This window comes from Cardiocondyla obscurior, linkage group LG20 (genome assembly GCF_019399895.1).
Source record: "Cardiocondyla obscurior isolate alpha-2009 linkage group LG20, Cobs3.1, whole genome shotgun sequence".
Taxonomy (NCBI): Eukaryota; Metazoa; Arthropoda; class Insecta; order Hymenoptera; family Formicidae; genus Cardiocondyla; species Cardiocondyla obscurior.
In genome coordinates this window covers 4,604,372-4,623,957 of record NC_091883.1, presented here as the reverse complement: position 1 = coordinate 4,623,957, position 19,586 = coordinate 4,604,372, and the positions used below count along the sequence as shown (strand labels likewise).

Below are 19,586 nucleotides of genomic sequence, written 5' to 3'. Positions count from 1 at the left end.
CTCTTGAAAAGAACGGTCTCCCTAGGATCGTCATGAATAATGAACTGTAACAGTGGACAGCAATAAGAACGTGAGGAAGCCGAGTTACATACTTTTTCTTTTTTCTAATGCTCATTTTCTAAAATGCTATTTACTCAACGCGCGAAAGCGAAAATGTCTCGGACGCATATTGCAATAATTTCTTTTTTTTTTTTTTTTTACGACCATTCTTTTATTCCTCCAGCCGTCCCGTCATCCTGTAAACATCTTGCTAATCGTAATTTATCTCGCGATTGCCCGAGATTGATGTGCATACAAGGAAGTTCCGAGATCCTTTTATAAATGAACGAGTGATACACTTTCGCAAGCAAACGAGATCGTTGCTTATAAACTTTCTCCTTCGCGGCGTCTTTTCCCGGTGACCTTTAAAATCAAACGTAATTATAGTATGGTAACCCTTATCGCGCTTTGAAACCTTCATAATTCTTATCGCAAATATGCGCCTCGTCACATCCGTATGCAAACGTGATGTACTCTGCGAAAACGCGCGAAAACTTTCCTTATCGGTCGCGGTGAGCTACCTGGAAGGCGACATCGTGTGTTTTCGCAACGCGGACGCATTGTTAGACGCAAAATCATATAAATGTTTAACAATACTTTGGAGTTTTCCACGCTGCAAAGGTAATCATTATTATCTTGAGAAACTGAGCGAAATAAAAATTGATTTGCGGGAGAAAAGAGGGGAGATTAAACGACATTAAAATAACAATACAAATTAAAACAAATTACAAATTATCTAAGTGCGCGTATATAATAATAATTTTTATATTTTACTAGAAGAAACCATGCGCTCGCTACACGCGCGCTATTTTTTTAAAGACTCCAATTATAAATTACGAAAAGAAAATCATGTGACTTACCAATCTGCATGAGCTTCAGCGGATTTGTAGAGTTCCGCCGGTGACTGTAACATAAAATAAAACATATTATTGTAGACATGTTAGTATATAAATTAATGTAAAGGTAGGCCTTTATTTTTATAAAGATTTTATTTAAAAAAATTAATTCTCACCTAAAAGTTGCTCCGCCGATGCATGATGCCTTTTCCTGGGCCTCTTCCTCCTCTCAGGATGTCTGCGGAATGTCGGCTTGGTCCTTCCTGCAATAGTAAAGTATTAAAAATTTACATTACATAATTTATCCTATCTCAAAAAATTGGCGAGTAACACATGAATTAGCTTTTTAATTTCAGAGATGAAATTTTGATGATATCCCGTTTATAGTATATAAAAAAAATATAATAAAATAACTAAACCATTCGCCCTCACGTGCCAATCTTTATTTCAACGAAGCGGCCAATGCTGGACGCTTCAAGCTGTACGGAAATAAAAAATAAAAATGCAACGCGCAGATTGTCATATGGCAAAAAACTGCAGTCAAATACGAAAACCGTGCGTTATCTGGGCCAGGCGTTCGCGTCGTTAACGTTTAATCCGCACGAGCTGCGATGTGACATATTTACGACGTTGGCGTTCGTCAGCGGTAACGAACGAAATAAACGCGAATGTTTTATCACGCGGTTGCCTGCGTCGCCGTGAAAATAAATATACAAAATAAACCGGCCGCGCGCCGACGTCCTACTCGCGTTTCTTTCACGAATATAAAAAAAAAAAAAATGAACGGCGAAGAAACGGCGAATGTCAATGACCGATAAAGCACGCCCGTAGCTTTATTCATTCTACTCGAGAACAGAGAACTGAAATCTTTTTAAGGAGACGTAAAAGCCAAGTAACCTAGATGAATCGGGAAGTTAAAGTTTCGCTCGTCGTTACCTAACAAACTGAATCTCGCGGCGCTTCGGTCCCGGATTCCTGGCGGGCGTCGCAAGTAAATGCAGGATTAAAGCGAGCGACTGATCCTGCCGTCCGCGAGGCTGGATCAAGATTCCCGGAAGCTGGAACTGGCGTCCAGGTGGACGCGCCACGGTCCCTGCCGGGCGCGGCTGTCGTGTGACGTTTGTGTTTTCGCGCGTGACGCAATCTTTTGAGGGCGCCATCGGCACTCTCGACCGCTGCCGCCATCGCGCTCGCGTCAGCCAGTTGCAAGTCGTCCGCCGTGGTGGAGTGTAGTTATCGTCGCGCGTGACGACCTCGGCAGGGTTCTATCCCCCTCCCTCCCCGTGTGCGAGGAGATTCGTGCCTGCCCTGCGGACACGCGTCTTTCACCTTTCGCTTCTCCACCGTCGGCTCCGCTGACCCGGCCGCGAGCCACCGAGAGCACCGCGGGCTAACCCCGCTCGTAAATCTGAAGAACGGCAGGAACCGAAGTCGAGATGTGCGGCGGCTTTACGTGCTCGAAAAATGCGCTGACGGCACTCAACATCCTTTATATCGTGAGTAGACACCCTTCGAATCCTGCCTCGAAACGCTCTTTCCCTCCCCTCGCCATGGCGCCTCTCGCTCGATCTTTATCGGAGGGCGCTTATCAATCGACGCTTCGCTCCCCGCCCGACGAGCGCAATTTGCGTCTTCTCCGATGTTTACACACCCGAGACGTTTCTGCATTGCGTAATTGCTCCAGCCAGCTTCGCGTGCGAGCGCGAGCTGATAGAGCGCCTTTCTCCGCCCCTCGTCCCCGCTCCCTTTACTCCGAGATGGATATCGATGGACCGGGGATATATATATATTTCTCTTGTCTTCCTTCTCTTGCAGGTTGTTGCCTTTATATTGATAGGAGTCGCGGTATATGGAAGAGCATCCGCCTTAGTCACAAATCTCCCCATTATAGGTGGTATTCTGGCATGTGGAGTGATCCTGTTTCTCATCTCCATCCTGGGACTGATTGGTGCTGTTAAACACCATCAGGTCTTACTGTTCTTTGTATCCTTTTCTTTTTTACAGGTTTTGTAGCAAAAGCTTTGAGTGTTCAACTCATTGGCTATCTTGTGTGATTTATATAATTGTTTTATTGAAAATTTTGTATGGGACTTTTGTTCAAGCAAATGGTGTGTGGTTCCTTAATTACATTTTACAGTACATGCTTATCTTATTCCTCTTGTTCCTGATTCAATTCAGTATTGCCTGTGCTTGTCTCGCTGTCAATACTAAACAGCAGGAACAACTTGCAGAACAGGTAATCTTTTTTTTTATTTTTTACATTCAGAAATTTGCTGGTTAATTATGGGATAAATATAATGACTTAATGAACTTGTGTTTAGGGATGGAGACGCGTTGGACCTGATTTAAGAGCAAAAGTTCAAACTACCTTTAATTGTTGTGGATTTAATGGCACAATTGATGAATTAGGAGTACCTTGTGATAGTGTCAATGTAAGTTAATGTAAAAAATAATGAGATTCATAGCTAAGACAACTTACATTAATTGAAATTTTTTGCAGAAGGTTTGTTGTCAGTCTATTGAAGGAAATCAAATGCCTTGTTCACCAAATCCACCTTGTCAGAGCACATGTATGCATAAATTACAGTCTACCATTGACTATGCATTTAAATTATGTGGCAGTATAGGATTATTCTTTAGCTTTACAGAGGTAAGATTCCATAATTTATTTCGCGCAAGTGGTAGAGAATGTGATATTAAACATTGCACTGAAATAATTTATGTAATATTAATATTTAGGAGTTTTTTTTATCTATTTATTTTACCTAATTATTTTATCTAGTTATAAATGCACCATGTTTGTATTTCTCATTTTACTAATGCTAACCTATGTGCCCGATTACAGTTTGTCGGGGTATGGTTGACCGTGAGATACAGGAACCAGAAAGATCCACGAGCTAATCCTAGTGCTTTCCTCTAGTCTAACACCATCGCAATGTCCTCTGTCACTTCATACGATCCTCCTAACAGATGGTGGGTGGCTTCATATGTTGGTTGTGGTTTATCTTTTTTTTTTTTTCAGTGTTACAGCATTATCAATTCAAATATTCATTTGTTAATAGTCATTCATGACGTTCTAAAAATATGTAAATAATATGCAGTACGTAGCATGCAGCGATTTATATAACAGCAATATTCATAATTTTATATTTCTCATTATTTTTCTTCTCTATAGTTTTGAGATCTTATAAATTTACATGTTTTTAGGTGATTGCAGCTTTCTTGGCGAGACGTTACCGTAATCAATTAGATCCACAGGAAAAAGCTGCAAGAGCCATTTTTCCGCAGCATAATTATTTATATTAATTTGTTGTGCATTTTTAAAGAGAACAGATCAATAGCTTTTTATTCGTATTACTCGTATTTCATGAATACTTTAATTGAGACAAAGAGTACAAAATCTGAAATTAATATGATTTTTGATTGCCCAGAACATATAGTTCGACACATTTATTGTAGGTCATAATTTTTAATCTTTTCTAATGTTAATGTTTTAAATCTTTTTATTGTATAATGCTCAACAGAGACATACGTGTTTTAACTGGGCAATCTAAGTTTTAGAATGAGTTAGACGGATAACTGAAATGTGTGCTCTAGTCATATACTTAGAACACTCAAAACAAACCTCAATGCGCCTTGTAGTCTAGTGACAGAAAACATTACAGAAGTATAAATTTCTATTAAATTTTGTTGCATTTTTCCCAACGTTATTAATACAGCTACATTATTTAATTTCACAGTTTAGATAAAACAGCATTTAAAATTCTTAAAAAAATAGAATCTCATTTAAAGAATGGTGCAAAATAATATGCATATTAATTTTCTTCGTATTCTTTCATGAGAGAATGTAATTTATCATAGCGCAAGCATAAAAAACATCCATATGATCTTGTCAATCATATTTTTCTCTCATGCATAAATGAATCGTAATAAATATATATACATGTAATCACATTCCATACAATACGATATCTAGAAGTTTATATCTTCCCGAGTAAAAATTCTGTCATATCATGTTTAAGTACTTTTAGATAACTTTATAATACTTTTATGTCTGCAAAGAGATTGTTTTTTTTTAATATTTTAAAATATATTACAGCGTTATAATGTAACTTATGTTATAATAAGAAATAGTAATCAAAATAATCGAAAAGAAATTACGATGTACCTTTACAACAGACCATATCTAATTTGGATGAAACTTGGCTTACTATTGGTAACTTTTGGTAGCTAAGTACACTTGCTTGTAATAAATATCGTATGCGTATTTAAAATATTGTTAAAAAATTATATTTTAAATGTAAAACTAAAATTATTTATCGTTCATGTAATATATACAAAATCTTATCGTGTCTCAAGTTTCATCCTTTAAAAATATTTAATTACGAGTGCTTCGCTTGAAATTAAATTCTACGCTGATTGTGCACTCTAAGAAAACTTGCGCATGATAAGAATCCGAGATGTCCTGAACAGCCTGGTAGGAAGTTACTAAAGAAACTATATAATAGTTTCGCTTTCTTGCATAATGCAGAGTTCCTAATGGATTCTCGCAAGCTTTTGCAACTGTAAAAGCTTAAAAGGGAATAATTAAAAACGTCTCGACGAATATTATTGGGCTCGTAGCCACGCGAATTTAATTGTAATTAAAATCGCATTTTGTTCACGATAAAAAAAATGCTGCTCGAATGTATCGTGAAATAATATCCTGCCAGGCTTTTTTTCGGACGATCCGCATAGTGTAAGAACTGCGGGAGACACGTGTTGTGAATTTTAATGTGCATGGAAATAATTACTATTATATGCATATTTATCATCGCGCTCTATTCTAGTTATTAGAATACTTAGCATATTTTCCATCTACGTCTCGTTGCGTAAGACGTAGATGGAACGAATCTAGCTGTACCTGCGTCTTCTTGAGTCTCCTGTGTGGAAAAAGAAAAAAAGCGGTTATTGAGATATCAGTCACGTCACGTTTTGTCTTCGCTGTTGTCCCCTATATAACCAGCGATTCCAGTTCGCGTAGATTCACAAAACTATTCCCACGATCACATCTCACGAGTAATAAAAAATAACATCGCAAATGTATCTTCCGGCGTAATAAGTGTGCGAGATGAAATTATTCGAGCATTCCAATTTTTATGCGCCTCTATCCTTTGGCTTCGGTAGGAAAAAAAAGCAAGATAAAAGAAAGAAAGAAACGTGCACGCGCGTGCAAGGCATAAATGGCTCGATAATATATATGGTAGCGTAATTCCTATAACACATATTTTTACCTAAAAAAAAAAAAGAAAAAATACGTAACTGTAATCAACTTGCGTGTAACCTCGTGATTAGAGTTTAACCGTGCGTATGTACACCGAAAGCGTTTGTACAGATATGGCATTTTCTGCGGCGACAGCGGCTAGCGTACGTAATCTTAAAGACGGTAAAAGCAAAGAATGAGAGAACGGATAGAAATCGGTCTTCGGCAATCCGGCCGGCGCGGTACATACATGCGGCATATGTAAAAAATCAGTCTTCGGCAATCCGGCCGGCGCGGTATATACATGTGATACAATGTGAAACTCGACGTACACGACTCTAAACTCACGTTCGCTAGCTGTCGTCGGCGCAGCAGACGCCACGTCTGCTTTCCAGCGTAATCCGGAGAGCCGAGCATAATCGAGAGATGCGTATGCGGAGTGATTAACGCGCGTCCCTGCGTAATTGCGTCGAGATGGACCACCTCACAGGGCACGCTTGGCTGTAACGTCTGTAATGTAACGCGTGCGAGAAGACTTATTGAAATCAAAACCCGACGCGTGCGGGAGGATCCCGAGTGTTTGACAATCCTAGACGGTGGAAATCATGTATCGTACACGTTAGATATCGTATCCAATTTTATCCCTTCACAACCGATTATATCCCGGACTTCACAGAACCGTTCTTTGTAGCTGCGTCTCGCGTCACACTTTCCGAAACTAAGAGAGAAAAAGAAAGCTAATGTATACGTATGTAAAAATGCGCGTTGAAAGCGACGAGAAATGAGTAGTGTAGAGAACTCTACTACAAAGAGCAATCGTTGTATGTATCATCCTCACCAGAGGATCCGCGGCACCGCCTAATTTTAAGGCTCGAAAACGAGGATCTCCGAAAAACCTTACGTTTAGTTTCGACACTCGCGCATTCCAACGTAAGAGAGGCACAATCTCGAGTTACGTTAAGCACCAGAATTTTAATTACGAGATAGAGAAGCATATATGCTACTGCACATCGTTGACGAGATATCGGGTGCTAAACGAATGCGAGCGATAGAGCCTCTCGGCTGTTAAAGCTCTTGCGTAGCAATTGCGATAGATAAATAGATGATGGTTTGGATATGTATTTATTTGATGCGCTGGGGGAAGGCAATTCCCTTGATGCAGTCAAGATACTTGCAAGAAATACATTTATGAAACAGATAATACAATGGTCTTAATGTGGTTCTTTATTTACCAGTGACACATTAATTATACGAAATAACGTGCGTGGAACCGACCGGGTATGAAACTTCTCCAAAAACGATTCAACGACAAGTCAGACATTATTAAATTATAAAATTTTTTTATTTTACTGTTAAATTTATATGTCTGCTCTCATCTTATAATTAGGCGATGTTACCGAGAAGCGGATCTGTGATAACTGCCGGCGACGCCGCGAAAGAAAGGGACAGACCTCTGGCCTTTTCTTCTATCTGACGGCAGCCGAAACGCTGGCTTCACACGGACGAGCCTCTATAGCTAGAGTATTATCTGAAACAGAAAAATTACAATTAATATTCTGTTCTGTTAGATGTCTTATTGAGCTATCTTATTTCTTGAATCAAAATCAAAAATTTAACGAGAAAAGGCGGTAACGCGTTCTGAAGCGCGGTAGAAATACAACGCGGGATAGTGAATATCCGCGGGATAATGAAATTATAATTAATATTCTGTTCTATTCGATAATTATTGAGCTATTGATTTCTCAAGTCAAATTCAAAAATTTAACGAAAAAGGTGGTTGCGTGTTTTGAATAACGGTAAAGATAAAAAGCGGGATAGTGAATACCCCGGTGGGTAACACAAGGGGGTAAAGAATATCCCGCGCGATAGTAGGGAAAACATTGAAGGGGTTGGGGGAAGTTTTCGCGGTCATTCTACCGACGACTTTTGACCGCGCAACAAGGTGACGTGGACCTCGCTTGAAGTGACAGTTAGATTCTTGTGTCGGGATTCAAGGTTAATAGGAAGTGTCGTGGACTATCCCGCGAGTGTCTACCGCGGTAGGAATATTTTATATCGCGGCGCGTTTTATACCGGTGCTTCGTGCAAGTTTTGTGTCGTTCGTTACACCGACCGAAGGATTAAAGTGACAGTTAGACCGCGTTTACGTCTCAGGGTCGTGTTTAAAGATTTAACGGAAGTGTCGTGAATATCCCGCGAGTGATCTAGTGCGCGGAGAACGTTATTTTATCATAAAACAAGAATGCTTTTTCGTGATCGGAATATTGTTTCGCGCTTTCGGGATATAATAATTCGCGTTTCAATTTATTTTTTAATTAATCGTCGTACAGCCAGAGTACGCGTTATCTCTCTCGGAGTGTCGATTTTCTGTCTGGTAAGACGTGCTAATAGTGTATAGTGACCGGCAATGATGACCTGACTCACTGTGGTGACAGCGGCTTACGCGCGTGAGTTAGGGTGGAGTGCGTTAGGCCTTACCGCGGATCGTGTACGTGAATCTTGGAGTATCGAGAGAAGCGAGAGAACGAGGAAAAGTTGGAGGAAGGCATCTTCATGTTCTGTTCTGTTCGCGACCGTGCGTGTGAGAGAACGCATGAGTGATCGCTAAGAAATCATTATAGGCGCCTCTAATGATTTCTTAGCGATCACTCGTGCGTTCTCTCACATGCACGGTCGCGAACAGAACAAAGCATGAAGATGCCTTTCTTCAACTTTTCCCTCGTTTTCTCGTTTCTTTCGGTACTTCAAGACTCACGTACGCGATCCGCGGTAAGGCCTGATGCACTTTACCCTAGCTTACGCGCGTTAGTCGCCGTTGCCGCAATGAGTCATGCCGTTATTAAAGGTCACTACTATTACATGCAATTCGGGAAACGGCATCTTCTGCTTGAGAGATTTGCGTTACGCCGGATTGTGCGATGCGTATTTTAGTATTTTTTAATTTCTATTTGAACAATTTTTCCTTGTTTTATGATAAATTACGCTCTAAGTGACAATGTAATAAAGTGCGCGGTGAATATTATGTGAGTGAGTGTGAGTGTGAGTGTACAGTTTTGCGTTTTTGTATATTATACGGGGTGCCGTGTTTAAGTTATTATGTAATGAGTGATAGTGTAATAAAGTGCGCGGTGAATATGAGTCATAGTGTTATGAAGTGCGCGGTGATAATTATGTGAGTGAGTGTGAGTGTGAGTGTGAGTGTACAGTGTCGCGTTTATGTATATAATACGGGATGCCGTGTTTAAGTTATTACAAAACAAGGTCGCTTTTCTCGTTATCGGAATATTGTTTCGCGCTTTCGGGATATAGTAATTCGCGTTTTTAATTTATTTTTTAAGGGATCGTCGTACAGCCCGGAGTATTCGTCGGTCCCTCGCGGAGTGTCGTTTTCTGTTTGGTTAGCCGTGACTGATAGTGCGTGCGCTACTGCACGCAATTCGGGAAATTGGCATCTGCTGCTTGAGAGATTCGCGTTACGCCGGATTGTGCGACGCGTATTTTAGTAGTTTTAAAGTCCTATTCGAACAATTTTTTCTTGTTTTATAATAATTTAAACTAGGTATGAGTGATAGTGTAATAAAGTGCGCGGTGAATATGAGTCATAATGTTATGAAGTGTTATGAAGTGTTATGAAGTGTTATGAAGTGCGCGGTGAATATTATGTGAGTGAGTGTGAGTGAGTGTGAGTGTACAGTTTCGCGTTTTTGTTTATAATACGGGGTGCCGTGTTTTAATAATAATTTAAACTGTGAGTGATAATGTAAACTAACGAGTGATAATTTAAATTATGAGTGATAGCGTTAGGGGTTAATGACAGTATTTCGCGAGAGTTTCCAGTGCGCGAAAAGATGACTCGACGACGATGACCTCCCATCTGAGAGGAGGAGCAGGCCCGGGGGGTATCCTGCATCGGCGGAGCAACTTTAAGGTAAGCATTAATTTTTAAATCAAAATCTTTATTAAAAAGAAACTAACATGTCTGAATTAATATTTTCCTATTTATGTTACAGTCACCGGCAACAACTCCGCTGAAGCTCATGCAGATTCGTGAGTCGCATGCTTTTTTTTTTTTTTTTACAAATTTCTTATTTAATTGTCTTTATTTCTTTTTATTTTAATTGTTATATTACATATGTTTTATGTATACTTATATATTTTTATATGCATATGCTTTAATATATATTACTTTCAGAGAAATGATGCTTTTTTTACAAATTCTTTATTTCATTGTCTTTATTTCTTTTTATTTTAATTGTTATATTACATATGTTTTATGTATACTTATATATTTTTATATGCATATGCTTTAATATATATTACTTTCAGAGAAATGATGCTTTTTTTTACAAATTCTTTATTTCATTGTCTTTATTTCTTTTTATTTTAATTGTTATATTACATATGTTTTATGTATACTTATATATTTTTATATGCATATGCTTTAATATATATTATTTTCAGAGAAATAATGCTTTTTTTTGCAAATTTTTTATTTAATAAATTAAATAAGACAGCTGTCTTATTTCCTTGAATTAAAATACAGGCGCGCGCCTGTATACATATATTAAATATATTTATTTGCACTAATATTATATTGCTTTAAGTGAAATGATGTGTAGGATGCATCAAAAATTTTTAACCACACCGGTTGTACTTATAGAAAATATTAAAAATATGTACAACCGACAGTCCGCAGTCTGTTTAAGTGGGACGGAAAATTTTTGTTGCATTGTACATTAAAAACTTATATTACATTATACTTTAAAAATGTCGGACCGTACACAATTCAGTGACTCGGATTTCGTACTATTTAAAATTATTTAAGACTCCGCGATGTTACCGAGAAGCGGATCTGAGATATCTGCCGGCGACGCCACGAAAGAACAGGACAGACAGTGTATAGGTCTGGCCTGTTCTTCTATCCGACGGCAGCTGAAACGCTGGCTTCACACGGACGAGCCTCTGTATCTATACGCGTGAAAGTCGCGATTCCGAGTTGGGCTCTCTGCGTCCGAGGCATTAGGACTGCTAATTTAGCAGGCGCTACGGGCACACACGGACACGGCATTGTGCCTGGGGTGCATATGTTGCCCGTCTGAAATCTGCGACCACTGATTCCGAGTTGGGCTCTTTGCTACGTACTGTATTGCCTGCTGCTGTCTCCGTTATTATTGGTTATTTCAACTTACTATAGTATTTGCAAAGAAGGCACCGATTTCAATGCTCATTTTTCTCGATCAAATATAATAAAGTGTACATAATTATCTTTTTTAAACATCTACACTGATGTAATCACATGTGTCCGCTAAATTAATTCGGTGTAAAGTGAAAATGAGTACTCGTGTATTAAATGATATTCATAATGATTTAAAACAACTCATAACAACACTTACATCGTTCGAGGTACGTGCACAGTCAAAGACATTTACAACGTACGTAAAAAATAATATAACATATCGTCTCTATTTGTTCAGGAAGATGAAGAAGGATTTCGAGTATGTGAACGATTTTGTTTGTCAAATATCAAACACCATCGTTACCTTTCTGTCAACAGCCATGCAACTAAAGAGGCAATAGATGCAGTAATTACCAAATTCTCAATCCATGGAAAGTATGAGGTTGCTAAAAAATTCCGGGAGTTGATTGACTCCTTTCTGTCAGGCTTTAACTTTGAACAGCATCCTCAATATGATCTGCAGTGGTATTTATTAACATTCTTACTGGATTTGTCTACTGAAACTCACAAGTCTAACTTGGATAGCCTAAAACTCACGCGTGGAGAACACAGTTTTAATACACCTACTGAAGAAGAAATAGACTGGGCACAATATTTAAAAGAGGGTCAGGAAAACTTTTTTTGTGATTATAAAAGTGATGATAGCAAGAGTGTAAGTTTTGAACACAATATACATTTTATAAAATTGTCATTTAAATTGTTTTTAATTTTTATATTTATATAGGATTGGTCAGATTTGTCAGAGGAAGGTGTTGATGAGAATGATATTTCCTTGTCTACTCAGATATGTGATACTCAATTAGAAATTTTCCAGCCTCCAAAAGCTTCTGATAATACAGAAAATAAATTTGCCCTAGCATTAGCACAGAGTCTTGAATCTAGAAAATGGCTCTTATCAAATGTTCAACATGATTGGTGGAATAATTTAAAATGTTACAAGTATCCTGTTATTAATCAATCTTGTGATACAAGTATATGTGATATTTGGTACTTTTTATTTTATTAATTAAAGTTTCTAATGTATAGAATAATCATTAGGTATGTGACATTGTAAATACATTTACAGGAATGAAATAAGTTTGTCATCTTTGTATAAAGTAACTACTCTTAGTGAATATCAAGTATACAGAGAATTATTATGGATGTTTTATGTTCAAACATCAATGACAGTGTTTCAGCAAGATGGATTAAAATTTTCAATATGTTCAGACATATCTATACCAAGTTTGACAACTGTGAGTATGTCCTTATTATTCCTTACTATTTTAAAATTATTTTGTAAATATTTTATACACTATTTTATTATGTAAACTTATTATATTAAAATCTTATTTTCAGACTGCCTTTAAAAGTATTTTAACACCATTTTGTGAGTGTTTTTCAATGATATATGATATTGAGAGATTTGAAGCTGACTTGCAATCGATTTATGGTGAAAACTCAAAAATACAGAGTCCTCCTTTAACTTATGAAGCATATAATGCTGCACTTAAACAGCATATAAGTGAATTTAAGACTGAAGTGATTAGTATAGAAAAAAATATTATGAAACAAGGTTAATACATATTTAAATCATGTATAATACTATCGTGATTTCTTGTTCTTAAATATTATATTTTATGTTTTAGAAAATTGTAATACGTTATTATCTTTATCGGGTGAATTGAGAAAATATTTGAATACTATAAAAATGCTCTATGATGTACATCAGAAAGTTACAATTGATTGGAAAGTTAACACAAATTGGAAATGTGCATCCCGACTACTATCGTCCTTATATTATGAAATGCAAAACTCTCACAATCGAGAAAGAGCAAATATTTGTATAAATTTGTACCTGCGTAGTCTTACAGTTTATCTTAATATAATCGATACATGGCTGAGCGAAGGACGATTAGAAGATTGGCGAAATGAATTTATAATTATGAGGTATGTGTTTAAAATTAAAAAATTATTTTTTTTTACTTTGATTTACGTATAACATTTTATATTAGGGTGAAAGAAGATGAAAATGAAGAAACTGAAAAATTTACGATTCGATTATCTGATAATATCTGCTTGACAGATCCAATTATGCAATTTTTATTACAAAAAGTGCAACATATGGGTCGCAGTATTGAATTGCTTGTTTCTTTAGACCGAATTGCCGATATATGGAAGATAGACAATGATGAATATAATGGTCTCGTAACTATAGTATTTTAATATTATTCTTATATGTTGTAAATTTAAATTTTATTATAATATGTCGTATTGCAGACATTAGAATTTCATTAAACACTGAATTACAAAACAAATTATTATCAGAAGTATCTAAATATAACCCGTCAGTGGAGGAGACAGATACCGTGTCGCAAATAGATGAAATTTTACCTGAATATGATGCTGATATTGAAATAAATATAATTCAACAGTTATCAACTTTACACAATCCATTTTTTATGAAAGCAATGGAAGATTACCTACCTTGTGAATTATATAAAAACGATATGGTAGACGCACGTGTGCATAATACTCGTAATTCTAAAATAAAGGAAAGCCAGATACATAAGTTGTATGAAGAGTATGTTTATATTAAATGCAAATTTTTAATATATCGATGTCATTTATATGTTAAGAATAATATATATATTTTTTTTTCTACAGATTACGAAAGATAAAATATATACTACCAATGCAAACCATTTTGAAGAATACATTATCTGAAATATTAATCTTACGTTATAACAGTGCTAGCAAATTAGTAAAAAATATAATGATTGACGAATATAAATTGCAAATGCATTTGAAACAATTGAGATATGTTTATATGATGGAAGCTGGACATGTTATGAATAAACTCTGTCAAATTTTGTTTCATGAAGTAAAAAAAAAATAATTAGTTTTTAAAATAATACTATTTCTTTCTGATATAAATTATTTATGCTATTTTTTTTATTTCTAGATTGAAACTAACCAAGTGTGGGCTAATTCGTATTTTTTATCGTCTATTCTCGAAGAGATATTTTCTCAATATTGGCCAGATACGAATTCGCGGTGGTCGATTATAGTTGCGGGTAATGCCAATACTCGTCAAGTATTACAAGCTGTACATAGTATAACGCTACATTATACAGTGGAATGGCCTATAAGTATCGTATTAACTAAGAAAGTTTTAGAAAAGTACAATGAGATATTCAGATTTCAACTGAAATTAAAGTGGGCTTTGTGGACGTTAAATAACTTGAGATTTTACGGTAAATAATGGATACGGCCAAGAATAATACTTTAGCAACTCATGTATAATGTTTTTGCCATTCTTTCAGATTTAGAGGGTTCTAGGTTGCTGTGTATAAAAGATAAATTAGAACAATTCCACATGAGGCGCCTCGAGAATTTAAGATTTTGGTTACTGCACGCTATAGGATCTATACATACATACTTATCTGGTCAAGTATTACAGACTCTAGGTTTTATGCTCGAAAAAGTTCTGGCTGAAGCAGACAGTCTTGATACCATTATATCAGGTAATAATTACGATATATTATTTAGAAGAAAAGTTAAAAATCTTTTTTCCGAAAGAAATATTTAATAAAAGTCTTTATAATTTTAATATAAACGATCTTTTTGCAGTACACAATGAATACTTGAACAAAGTTTACGAACATTGCTTATTAACAAATAAATTTGAAGATTTAATAGCAACTATAAATAACGTATGTATATTATTAGATAAAAAAAATAATAAAATATATACTTATTACTCAATTATTAATGTTTTAGATGATCGAAATGTGTATTCATATACGAGATCGATGGTCACGTAAAAAATTATTGTTAGCCGCTACAGAGCTGGATGTAATGGAACAGAGTTATATAAAGTATCATACATATCTTGCTTTAGCTTTGCACAATGCAGTACAGCATAAGGATGCAGATTATTGTAAGTTTTACAATTTATTGGAGATATTTAATGTCTTTCAGTACAATTGCCCACAATTTTGCAAATCTATCGATCGTTAAATTTGATAAAACTATTTGCCAGTCATTATAATATTAAAAAAAAGTTTTTTTTTTTAATTAATTAGAAATTTAATTTAAAAATGTGATTATAATATGTATCAATATGTTGAATATATTTGTTATATACTGAAAAAATTAACTAATAGATGTTAAATTGTTGCATCATGATTAATTAACAGTATCGCTTTTGACATAACATTTTTCCCGTGCTTTATTTACAGTGACTGCCTTAAGTTCAGCCTTTAATTGCAGTATGCCATGTGCTTAATTTTATATTAATAAAATATCGATTTATACATCAGTTTAACAAAATTACCAGTGTGCACCTGATCTTCCCACTTGGGATTAACAATATTAGTCCCATTTCATTTACATCAATCGCTGCTTAATATTAGGATAAAATACACATAGCATTTAATTATTAGTTTATTACATTAGTATATTATTAGCTCATTTATATAATTATAATTTTTTATACTAATTTTTTCCTTAGAAACAAATTTATTGCGCGAAGAGATTTGTAACAGAATATTTTGTATTTATTTTTTTTAATAATTGTTTTAATGTGCACATATGTGAGAAAAATGTTATATTATTTTTTTGTAAAATAAATACATTTTGAATTATATTAATTATTTTTCTGAAAACAATTATAAATGTAATTTTATTTAATAGTGTCAATTTTCAATACCTTGTCTCCTAATCGATCCCTTCCAGATAAATTAATGCCAGAATCTGCGATCTATATCGATAATAAAGCATTTGACGATAGTAATAAATTCATTAAATTTATTACCGGCCTTAGTCGTACCTTAATGACAGAAATTGCACATCAGAGTTTACCACCATCGGGCATCTCCCTACCAATCCCAAAATTAATTTATAAAAAAGCTTGGCAAACGAGGTAAAAAAATATGCTACGGATATTTAAACTAACGTGTGCACCTACTAATTTTTTTAAACTTTTTAGTCCAGAATCATTGTTACCTGTTGAAGTGTCCTTAAACGAGTATGAACAAATTTTTTCTTACATACGCTGGTATCGGTTTGAAGAACAAATCTTTATTCTAAATTCATCATGTGCCTTACACGATGAGATACAAGTCGTAGTCGCTGATTCGTAACATAAGGAGTATTTCAAGTAAATATATATATATACAAAAATAAAAATATATACGATATCGTTATTTTACACAAAATAAAATACGATTCTATAATCCGATAAAATTATAAAATTTTTTTTAATCAAAAAATTACTAACTGTACACAACTGTGCTTCAAGTTAAAAAAAAAAAAACAAATTTGGCAAAGCACGTAAAAATTTAGATTTAACATACACGTACACGCGTACGCACACGCAGTTTTACATATACTGCCATATATTTCGTTAAGATACATAAGAAAAGCAATTTACCTGTGATAGCATGATGTACTCAATATTCTATATAATGCATATAAGTTATAAAAGTTCTGCTATAATACTTTGGATTACAATTTAAAAATATAATCGAATATAATCGATTTTAATAATAAATTGCACAGTTAAGTATAGACTGTTTCTTGGTCTGAAAGATTTTTTGATCTTCTCTATATTTCATGTTTAATAATATATTATAAAAAGTATATTCTATATTAAAGAAAGAAAAAATGTGTGGTGTATTTATAATATACATATTTGAAATAAATTTTTAAATAAGTAATAATAAAGTTAACGTATTATATTACATTTGCCTGGTATGTTTTATACAAATTTGCGCATAAAAATTAACTTTGCGCAATTACAACTGTACCGTTCTGTCCAATAGCTCCAGTTTGCGAGACTGTGGGTGCATTTGACGTTTCATTCGTACTAACAGGAGAGGATGAGTGATTGTTTGCATTTGTTGCAGCTAATGCTTTATTTCGTAGCTCAAACACTTGCTGTATCGCTTTTCGGAAACAAAGAAAATTATAGTCGATCACGCCTGTAAATGAGAAAATGCATTTCATGTAAGATACCGTACTTTTTGATTAAAAAAACCGCATTACTTTCTTTAAACATACAATGTTAAAATATTTGACATCGAATACTTTTACCTTGTCTATCAAAATTATCCTCTCGTAAGATACAAACCAATGCTAAAAATTTATTTACTTCACGTAAGTATAAGATGGTACCATTATTTAGTTTAATTAAACTGGAACTTTGATTATCGAACGCAGCAGCTTCTAAATCTTCTCTCAATCTAAAATAGATATAAATTATAAAAAAAAATATATATTATACGTTAAACATAAATGTTTAAAATATGATTTTTACCCGTATATGCAAGAAACGTCAATAACAACGTCGATCATATCGCAACATAATTCATAACTTTGCATATCAACAGGTGAGCTATCCGTTGCTATGTATATTTTTGAGACAACGTCAAATAGGAATGCCTTCTCAATTGCCGAATTCTGTCAATGTAACATTAATGAAAAATATTCTCAATTATTAATTATCATAATAAAAAGAGAAGAATAAACGTTATTTTTACCGATATGAGTATATTGAGTAAATTTTCTAAAGTAGGCAACTGTGGTATTAACTTTTGAACAACTTTGCTAAAAGCTTCAAATATACTGTGATCATATATTGAAGTCAAATGAAAACTCAAATGTATTTGATCGCATCCTAGAAAGAGATAAAGTGAATCAGAGCAACGCCCGCCTTCTTAAACATTTATTTAAAAATCTTTGTCTTTACCAGCATCTGCTAAATCATCATTGGCTCTTGTGTGTATATCTCTTTGTGTTTCCATCTTACAATCGTCGGATAAACCGTCTACCTTATGAATAAAAACTTCAAATTTGATAGCCTGATTAACTTTGTTTGCCTTTGTAACTGTGGCATGAAGCTTATTAAGTGCCTCCATATAATCATCTTGAGCATCTATTACAAATACCAATGCTCCACAACCACCAAATATCATGTCACTGTCAAAAGTAGGATCAAAAAAATCAATTTGTCCAGGAAAGTCCCATATTTGAAACTGTACAAAGCTTGAGTTACTTATATCGTCTTTAATTATTTTATTTGTACTTTCCAAGAACAGAGTTTCGTTAGGTGACATCTTGTGAAATACAACTTTTTGTATTGAAGATTTGCCACTACTAAAAAATGATAGAAAATATATCAAAGAGATAAGTATTGATCAGTTTATAAAACTCTTATTGATGCAAAAAACTTATAATTTTACCGTCTGAGACCCATGAGAAGTATTCTGGGCTTTTGTTCTCCAGCTAGTGGATCCATAGATCCTTCAGTTTCACCATCAAATGGTGCATATCCAAAATCTTTTGGAAAAGAACCACTTTGATAATGGTCATCATAACCACTTTGATAATGATCATCATCGTCCTAAAATAACGTTATTTAAGCATTAATTAAATTCTAAAAATATAACTCATTTATTGCATTTGTTCACTCACCATGTTTGCAAGGTTAAATAATTTTTGTTGTAAAATCTCGTAAAATTGTATACGCGAAAGATTGATCCAAAAAATGTCGCGATGTTAATCCGTTTACGCTCGTCTACGATTGCATATAACGAAAAATTATATACTCTACGAATTTTAATACAATATCTTTGTTTACAATTGGCACAGGGTGTGTATGATGATACAGTGCTCTTTGATACTGTTTGATACAGCACATATATCTATCAGTGCTCCGATTGGTCCCTTACTCTCTTGTTGAAATTCGTTGTAACGTCAGCTGTTAGTAATCCTAATCTTTTAAAGACATACTCGATCTAAATTAACACGGCTATACGAGCCAAAAAGCAATCACGTATGTGATATGATATCATATTGACGAATTTTTCACTTTTGGCCTAGTTTTGTATAGTTAAATTAACGTGAACGTAGGAAGATTAGACTCTGTTGGACTCCACATGTCATCGAAAAATTAAAGTCAACGTGTAGCACTTCGTTCTCTCTTCTTCTCCCTCTCTTTTTCATTCCCTTTTTAATTTTTTTTTATTTTCCCTTTATTTGAGAAAGAAGCAGCGTTAGATGAAATTAAATTCATTGTTAAAATTGGCAAAGCTATTTTTTCTCACGTTTGACTTACTTGCTGCCGCAAGAGTAAATGTCTGCTTAATTTTTATTATTTTGTAGATTTTAATTTATATTATAAACCCTGCTATCGGTCTTGGTTGGATTTTCGTGTCAATCAATTCCCAACAGTCTCAACGCTATGTCG

General features: G+C 34.7%; 3 protein-coding genes across 6 annotated transcripts; 2 read left to right on the top strand and 1 right to left on the bottom strand.

Moving 5' to 3' along the window:
• The first annotated feature begins 2,078 nt into the window (after positions 1-2,078).
• On the top strand, positions 2,079-7,327 carry Tsp97e (Tetraspanin 97E). Of its 3 annotated transcripts, XR_011547000.1 has the most exons (7): positions 2,082-2,371; positions 2,691-2,858; positions 3,013-3,111; positions 3,197-3,307; positions 3,376-3,525; positions 3,721-3,848; positions 4,083-7,327. XR_011547000.1 is itself a non-coding variant. In XM_070670251.1 (6 exons), the coding sequence occupies exons 1-6, from the start codon at positions 2,312-2,314 to the stop codon at positions 4,179-4,181; spliced, it is 684 nt and encodes a 227-aa protein (XP_070526352.1). In that variant the 5' UTR covers positions 2,079-2,311; the 3' UTR covers positions 4,182-7,327. The 3 variants fall into 3 exon arrangements, 2 of the variants coding, with proteins under 2 accessions (XP_070526352.1, XP_070526351.1); XM_070670251.1 differs by lacking the exon at positions 3,721-3,848 and having other exon boundaries at positions 2,079-2,371; positions 3,379-3,525; XM_070670250.1 differs by lacking the exon at positions 3,721-3,848 and having other exon boundaries at positions 2,081-2,371.
• A 3,689-nt stretch (positions 7,328-11,016) lies between these two features.
• On the top strand, positions 11,017-15,922 carry Grip128 (gamma-tubulin complex component 5). Of its 2 annotated transcripts, XM_070670297.1 has the most exons (14): positions 11,017-11,520; positions 11,592-12,005; positions 12,078-12,340; positions 12,420-12,588; positions 12,692-12,908; positions 12,982-13,282; positions 13,348-13,535; positions 13,613-13,916; positions 14,000-14,216; positions 14,298-14,589; positions 14,659-14,859; positions 14,966-15,048; positions 15,116-15,275; positions 15,577-15,922. In XM_070670297.1, exons 1-14 carry the CDS (start codon positions 11,449-11,451, stop codon positions 15,621-15,623), a joined length of 2,928 nt encoding a protein of 975 aa, XP_070526398.1. In that variant the 5' UTR covers positions 11,017-11,448; the 3' UTR covers positions 15,624-15,922. The 2 variants fall into 2 exon arrangements, with proteins under 2 accessions (XP_070526398.1, XP_070526397.1); XM_070670296.1 differs by lacking the exon at positions 15,577-15,922 and having other exon boundaries at positions 15,116-15,468.
• A 475-nt stretch (positions 15,923-16,397) lies between these two features.
• On the bottom strand, positions 16,398-19,338 carry Ragc-d (Ras-related GTP binding C/D). Its single transcript, XM_070670303.1, has 7 exons — positions 18,812-19,338; positions 18,580-18,740; positions 18,087-18,493; positions 17,878-18,014; positions 17,655-17,797; positions 17,432-17,580; positions 16,398-17,319 (listed from the first exon to the last, which is right to left on the bottom strand). Exons 1-7 carry the CDS (start codon positions 18,812-18,814, stop codon positions 17,120-17,122), a joined length of 1,200 nt encoding a protein of 399 aa, XP_070526404.1. The 5' UTR covers positions 18,815-19,338; the 3' UTR covers positions 16,398-17,119.
• Positions 19,339-19,586: the final 248 nt, after the last annotated feature.